This window comes from Arachis ipaensis, chromosome B01 (assembly GCF_000816755.2).
Source record: "Arachis ipaensis cultivar K30076 chromosome B01, Araip1.1, whole genome shotgun sequence".
In the NCBI taxonomy this organism is placed as follows: Eukaryota; Viridiplantae; Streptophyta; class Magnoliopsida; order Fabales; family Fabaceae; genus Arachis; species Arachis ipaensis.
In genome coordinates this window covers 41,575,934-41,583,726 of record NC_029785.2, presented here as the reverse complement: position 1 = coordinate 41,583,726, position 7,793 = coordinate 41,575,934, and the positions used below count along the sequence as shown (strand labels likewise).

At 37.1% G+C, this 7,793-nt stretch overlaps 1 protein-coding gene across 1 annotated transcript; it reads left to right on the top strand.

Moving 5' to 3' along the window:
* On the top strand, positions 3,234-4,251 carry LOC107606007 (protein FAR-RED IMPAIRED RESPONSE 1-like). Its single transcript, XM_016307971.1, has 3 exons — positions 3,234-3,385; positions 3,474-3,874; positions 3,989-4,251. Exons 1-3 carry the CDS (start codon positions 3,234-3,236, stop codon positions 4,249-4,251), a joined length of 816 nt encoding a protein of 271 aa, XP_016163457.1.

The window sequence follows — 7,793 nt, the reverse complement described above, 5'->3', positions numbered from 1 at the left end:
TAAGTTTCTGACTCGTGTTATGATAATACATTATATTATTTTGGATTTAAGTTAAAAAAATCTTTCACAACAACCAAGCTAATTGGCAAAATCTAGTCCGATGTGTTTTTTTAATGGATTTGACAGATCTATCTGACAAATTTGATTCATTTTGTCATCCTTAATTTTTAATTTTCATGAACATTTTCACTTAGTATATATACAGAGCTAGGGGTGGCAAAGCGGACCGATCCGCTCCAATCCGTCCCACCTCACATAGATCCACCCTATAAATGGAGGGGCCGACCCATTTCACCAACTAAAATTGGTTCAAAATGCTAGTCTGTCCTACTTTATGGCGGATTGGCAGGTCGAAAAATAAGTCACATAATTCGAACAAATATACGAAATTGTAAAATAAAATAAATAAAGTTAATAACTAAAAAAAGAATAAAACAAAAACAAAAAATAGTGTTTGAAAATTTTATAATTATTAATTTTATAATAATAATCACTCTTTTATTTAATAAAAAAAATACAAATTTTCAGCCTGGCAGATCGGCCTGCCCCACCCCACCAAAACTTGCTAATTTAGCGATGCAGATTTAACGAATTTTTTTAATTTAGCGAGTTCCAAATTCTAGCCTGACCCACCATTTTTAACAAATTTAACAAGTTGACCCGACAGATTCAACTCGTTTTACCACCCCTACACAGAGCAAATCAAAGGAAATGATACAAGTCATTATTACATTACAATCTAGCACGCTAATTGGGACTCAAATAGATATAGGAAATAAATAGGAACTAATTCCAATTACCAATGTTTATGTATTTGGATAAATATACGAAAAAAAATTATTGATGGAGCAGCATACAGTAGTCCAAGCACTATATATATATATATACACACGCGATTTTAAGGATTGATGAAGATCTTCTTTTTGGGATGATGTATTGATGGGCTATCACCTACCCCCCTCACTTTTTTTAAGTAGGTTTATTAGATACTTCGACACATGTGCCAGGCCAGCTCCAGCTCGATCATCTCAATTTTCTCGTGAATCCATATATATATATATAAGAACATAAAATCTTCTAATAAATTAATAAATCCCAACCAATGTTATCATGATATATTCTAAATTTCTAGTAATAAATCATGTAAGGGATAAAAATATATTGTAACTAAAAATAGTTAATTCAGTCTATTAAATGGGTGGGATATTCTAACTACATACTTAGTTTGAATATTACTTAAAAAGATCAGATCAAAAAAATATCTAAGATTTTTAAGTAGAATTATAATTTAATTTAAGTTAAAGTTTTAATCTAAGAAGATTTTAATAAATAATATCTTTTATACCATAATTTTAACAATAGATTTCGAAAATAGTTAATTAGAGTGTTGGATGTAAGAGTTTTAAATCGAACTAATATATATATAGTTTATGTTAACTCCATGATGATATCTTAAAACATATTTTGATAATGGAAAAGTATACGTTATTAAGAAGAGAGTCTGCCAACTATTACCAACACAAATTAAAAAAAATTTAAAATAATTTTATATAGCTTAATTAGGTTTAATGTGGGATATATGAATAACATTTTAAAAGAGCGCTAAACTCTAACCGTGCACGAGGTGAGTATAACCTTGATAGAGAAGTCTGCGACTCCAATCCTATCACGTAACCTATTTCCAGTTCTCATCGCCAAACGTGTCTTCTTCCATCGTGGAACAATTCCAGTCACTGGGACGCCACCGTGACCAGTCCGCGATGACCGCCTCTTTCCCCGGATCCCAATTGGATGCACCAACAGCCCTGTGGAAGATAGATGCGACGTGCGTGCATGTAGGTGTTGCGCCACCGTTGTCTCGTCAACCATACCCGGTAATCTCTCCGTCCTAATTTTATTCACGTCAACAAGAATCTGCCATAGCCGTTCCATTTGCGACACATACCCTTCCTCAAGAACCGATTTCCGATGTATGTGTCTCCGTCGAAGGCGAGTGTATCATATTACGTCCATGGATACATCAATTTTTGAAGAAGCATTGTATGACATTGCATATGACGTGAGTGAGCATTCTAATTCCACCGACGTTAATATTCCGTCTTTGAGTGAAGATGACACACTACTTGTGAAACAGGTAATTCGTGTTTTAGTAGCGTATATGGTTATGCCTACCAGCAACTTGTATTTAATGTTTTATATTTTGAGTTATTAACAGGGATACACTTTGTTGCAAGGATTGTGTTTTATTATTTTTTAGTTCACCATGTGGAGATGATGTTTGCAGCTTTGAGTAAATTTTTTTCTTTTTTTTAATGGTTATGATCATGGATAGTAATATTTTCTATCAGTTTAGTTTATGTTGTTTATTAGTAGGTATTATCAAAAGTTACCTGGTTGTTGGAAGAGTTTTTGTGAGTGTCGAATGGTTGATGTTTATTTTGTTTGGTGATATGTCCTCGTTTATCGATTCTAGAGGAAAGAATTTGAAGTCGTTATTCAGAAAAAAGATAATGCTACGGTAAGTAATAATGAGGTGTGAAACATATTTTATTCTTGTCACAAAATTAGCGAGATATTGGAAATTGATTAGATTACTGTGTTTTGTGTTGAATGATACCTTTTTTTTGAATGAAGTTGCAATTCCCGGATCACACTGGAATTTCAATAGAGGAAATCCCGTACGTAGGATTGAGATTTGATTCATTGCAGCGGGCACAAGAATTCTATTGTAATTATGCAAAGAAAGTTGGGTTTGTGACTGGGATTAGGAATACCAACTTTGACAAGACCAGGAAGGAATTAAAGGTACATATTAACCAATCGATACACTACAATCGTGAAGGTTATCAGGAGTCTCGAGTGAAGGCAGCAACGCGGGTAAAGAGAATAACAACAGCCGGGTGCAAAGCAAGGATGTACGTGATGCTTGATAGGCAGAATGATAATTGGATGGTATCCAAATTAGAATTGAAGCACACCCACACGTATTCTGCAAAGCAAGTTGTGCATTACAGTGAGTACAGGGAATTGACCATGCATGCCAAGTGTGTGATTCAGAACAACGATGAGGCTGGCATACGGCCCAACAAGACTTATCTCGCATTGGCGAACGAGGTTGGTGGGTCATCAAAATTGGGTTACTCAAAAAAGGATGTGAGGAACTACATAACGAGGAATCTGCGCTGTGCTGACGTAAACGCAGATGTGAAGGAAATATTAGCTATTTCATGCGAATGAGAGATATAAACCCAAATTTCTTTTACACAGTTAATGTGGACGAAACTAAAAAGTTTAAGAGTGCGCTATGGGTAGATGCAAGATGCAGGGCGTCCTATGAATATTTTGGTGATGTGATATCATTTGATACAACGTACAGTAGAAACAAGTATGTTTGTGTCTCTGCCTCCATTGTAAGGGTTTACATTTATTGCACACTATTGTGATTTAGTAGTTTTTGGCTGTATTTATTGCAGGCATGGACTTTCGTTTGCATCTTTCATTGGTGTCAACCATTATGGCAAGTTCACTCTACTCGGATGTGCTTTGTTGGGAAATGAGGAAATTCGTAGCTTTGAGTGGGTCTTTAAACACTGGTTGAAGTGCATGGGAACTCCCCTACAGGCCATCATCACGGACCAGTGCAAATCCATGTTTGGCGCTATTAGGAATGTCTTCCCAAATACTAGACACCGATGGTACATATGGCACATAATGAAGAAGATACCACATAAGTTCGGAGGATATGCTCAGTACAGAAAAATAGATGCTAAAATGCATGGCACTATTTGGAATGCCCATTCTGAAGAATCTTTTGAGAAGGATTGGTGTGCATTCATTACTGAGTTTAACCTAGAGAAAAATAAATGGCTATCAGGTATGTGCTTTATTGTGCTCTTATAGTTGCTTCACTAAGTCTTTAGTTGTGTGCTGTGATGTAACTATTTATTCATGATGATGATTCTTGCTTTGATATGTTTTGGTTTTATAGACCTTTATGATGAGCGTCGAATGTGGGTTCTAATATATTTTCAAGGTGAATTTTGGGCTGGTATGAGAAGTACCCAACGGAGTGAGAGTATGCACGCCTTTTTCGGTGGTTACCTGCATTGCAAAAGTGGACTGGTTCAGTTCGTGCATGAGTATGACAATGTGCTTGGGAACAAAGAGCAAATAAAACTGGAGGACGATGCTACAGACTCTAAAGGAGTTGTCCCATGTTCATCGAGCTCTACAATTGAAAGACAATTTTAGCGTGAGTACACAACCTCTAAGTTTAGGGAAGTTCAACATGAATTCAGGAAAAGAGGGGATTGTTTAGTCCGTGGTGTCACTCAAGAGGGTGATTTGTTTCGAGTGACCGTGAACGAGCAATACCTACTATATGGGGAGCCTAGGTCCTGGACGTATAGTGTCGAGTTTGACCCCAAGACACACAAGGTTCGGTGCGAATGCAACATGTTTGGATCAAGAGGTATTCTTTGTTGCCACTGTCTTGTTGTGTTCTTTTATTATGGAGTAGACACAGTACCATCTTGCTACGTGATCCCTCGATGGAGCAAGAATGTACAGCGAAAACACACTTTCATCAAGAGCAGCCACGACGAGAAGCGATCAGACGAAAGCCACAAGTTATTTAGATGATTGTATTCACACTTCTATAATGTTGCCCAGGATTTCGTGACATGCGAAGAAGAAGCGGCCATGTTACATTTAGGTCTTGATCAGTTAAGGTCAAAGTTGCTTGATTATCATGTGAACTTGGGGTCCAGGCGTGTTCCAACTACACAAAATAGCACGGTCACACAGCGTAACCCGGCTCTTGGTGAATCTAACGTTCAAGGTCCTTCAAAGGTTTCAACAAAGGGTCGGCCGAGATTGAAGAGGCCTGGATCTGAACTCGACACCTCAATCAAGAAATCTATGCAAAGAAAGAAGAAGAATCCACTGCCAGTATGTCTTTCTTTTTTCATTAGTTTCGAATCACTTGTTAACATGACTAGATGGATAAAGTTGTCACTGTTATTCACTTTTTGTTTATGCATGTTTGTTCTTTTTAGGAAGTTGATCAAGCAATGAATCAAGATATAGTGGTGGGTTATGATGGGAGAGCGAATGAATCACAGGAACATGGTGGGTTCTTATCGTTGTTAAACTCATTTCAAACTACTTAGAAGAATTTTGATTATAGATTTGTATGGAGATATCCCTTTCTTTATTAGTAACTTTTTTACACTTATCATCGAAAAATTATTCAGGTTGTTAAAGAAATAAACATTGTTAAGCTGACGATATATATCATTCTTTATTGTGTTTATGTTCATTGATTAATATTGTCAAACCTTGACAAGTTTTTAAAGTTTGCATTTTGCCTCACAAAATACCAATGAATGTTACGTGATATTGATGAATAAACACGAAAGACACATCTCGCAGAAGACACATCCCTATGAATACACCTCCTAGAAAGTCATACTCGCAAAAGACATATATCGTTGAAGACACGAAAGACACACTCACAAAAGACACATCTTGCAGAAGACACATCCCTGTGAAGACATCTCCTAGAAAGTGACTGCTAGAGGACACTTCCTAGAAAAGACACATCCCTGGGAAGACACCTCGTAGAAAGACACTGCTCAAAGGCACTTATTGAAAAAGACAAATCCATCTATAGACACCTGTAACAAGTCACAGCAGAAAACACCTCTCCCAAAAAACACTTTTAGTGGAAGACACATCCGTCTATATACATATCCGAAGAAGTCACAGCAGAAAGACACTTTCCGCGGAAGACACATCCGAAGTTAAACAACATCCAAAACAACACATTGGAAAAAGACACTTCTTCCGGATGACACATCTGTGAAAAGACACCTCTAACGACGCACAACTAAAATAGACACATAAAGCAGAAGTTACACCTCCACCAGAACACAGTTCCGTTTTCAGTCAGCTGCGAGCAAAATATGACTAACAATGCATGATTAAGATAAGTAGAGACATCCAGAGACATGTAGGAACCTCAACAGGTATATACATTAGCAAAAATTATACTTCAAAACCCATAAGTTGTTGAGCCTGTGCACAAAATTATCTCCAACCAAGGTGCAAAAGACAAAATTCATATCAACAGTACATGCATTATCGTTGAATTAACCAGCAAAGTTTGTCAAGGTCTAAAGTGCAACTATCCATAAACAACCTAACAATCCAAAAGAAATAATCACATTGTGTAAGACAAGTAATTTGTCTAGTCCCAACAAAATATAGCATAGGATGTGATGATATTTCCTCCCTATGTAAAGAAAGACGTAATATGGAGCCTACTTCTTCCCATGTTTAGCTCCTTCTGGTGGACATTTTCTTAGGCTTTCCTCCAGCTCGCCAAAGTATGCTCTTTGTATCAGGTGCTGTGAATGGAGTCCTAACCTCCATGCGTTTGTTCCTTGGTTGGTTGCGGCGCACAGGAGGCCGAGCACGGCCGTCAAGGGCATTCAAGGCAGCTCCAATGGATATATTCTTGTGAGATAGGATGATGTCCAGTATTATTTCCAACCTGTATAACTTGACGATGTCCTGCATATAAAAATCAATGTTAAAAAACTGCTTGTAGGTACAGACATTGACCTGTGTATAAAAAATATGGTAATAAAGTATATAGGTTTGGAAGCTCACATAATGCCAGTCATCTAGTTTTATGCCTTCGTTCCAGTACTCCATGTATTTTATTGCATACACACCACAGTCAAATTTAAGTGAACAGAAAAATGCAATTCTATTAGTGGAACATCTCAATATAACTAAACAATTAATACATTGTGAAATTTTGAAGGGAAGAATCATCCATTTGGTTATATTGAAACAGAGGCACAAGTGCAAGGCAGCTCTTTTTGAGTGGACTTATAAGTCGGGATAGCCACCTGTGCAATGTCTTCAATGAGCCTCGCCTAAGACACAAACGACTAAAGTTAAACGGAATACAACAAGAACGGTTAAATAGAGCTTAATAGTGATGAGCTATTATGGTACTGCATATGAATCTAGCCTGCTCCGTGCTGTATCAGTTTTACTGTGTATGCTATCCAGTACGAACAGCCTTTTCTCGGAGACATCAAATGCATACACCCACCAGTGATAGGTGATACATACAGGGAAAAACCACTGCACAACCAACAATTGTAACTAGGTATATTTCTTGCATTTACAAAGAAAAACACATAATCTATTGTAATGATGCTATGATTATAGTAACTTATTACACTGCAAACATATGTACCCATTTTCTATTTGAAGCGATTTCCTTGTCAAAATATCTAGTATCGGCACCAAAGTGTTGACCCAATCCGACATACGCTGGATTCGGTCAATCTTGAAAGTTTAGCAGATTCTTTGGGACCAATACCGTTTTCTATACAATTACAAATTATCAAAAGTTCATAAACTGTACTGTAAATAAATGATTAATATGGACGTTTCCTAATCAGAATCCCAAGACACACGCAATAAAAGTCACGTGTGAATCTTTTGAGACCTGAGTCATTGAATGCGCAACACATCCAGTGTAAGACCTACATAACCAGCTTGTAAAATCGTCAATGTCACCAATGCATAAGCAACAAACAAATTGGAGAAACATGATTTTTCGTTACATACACTGTTATTGAGCCATGTACGAGGTCTCAGTATGCACAAGTCCTCCCTTGATAGCACTAGGTGTGATCTACCATCATATGACGCCAAAGTATGGTGGCTATCAAGAGAAGTGTCCACAGCCCATCCTCTGATTTGTTGTT

Bases quoted from the DNA above. Each gene is read 5' to 3' on its own strand.
- LOC107606007 (XM_016307971.1), top strand. From the start codon at position 3,234: ATGAGAGATATAAACCCAAATTTCTTTTACACAGTTAATGTGGACGAA. The intron at 3,386-3,473 runs GTATGTTTGTGT...TATTTATTGCAG, and splicing joins ACAACGTACAGTAGAAACAA to GCATGGACTTTCGTTTGCAT. The intron at 3,875-3,988 runs GTATGTGCTTTA...TTGGTTTTATAG, and splicing joins GAAAAATAAATGGCTATCAG to ACCTTTATGATGAGCGTCGA.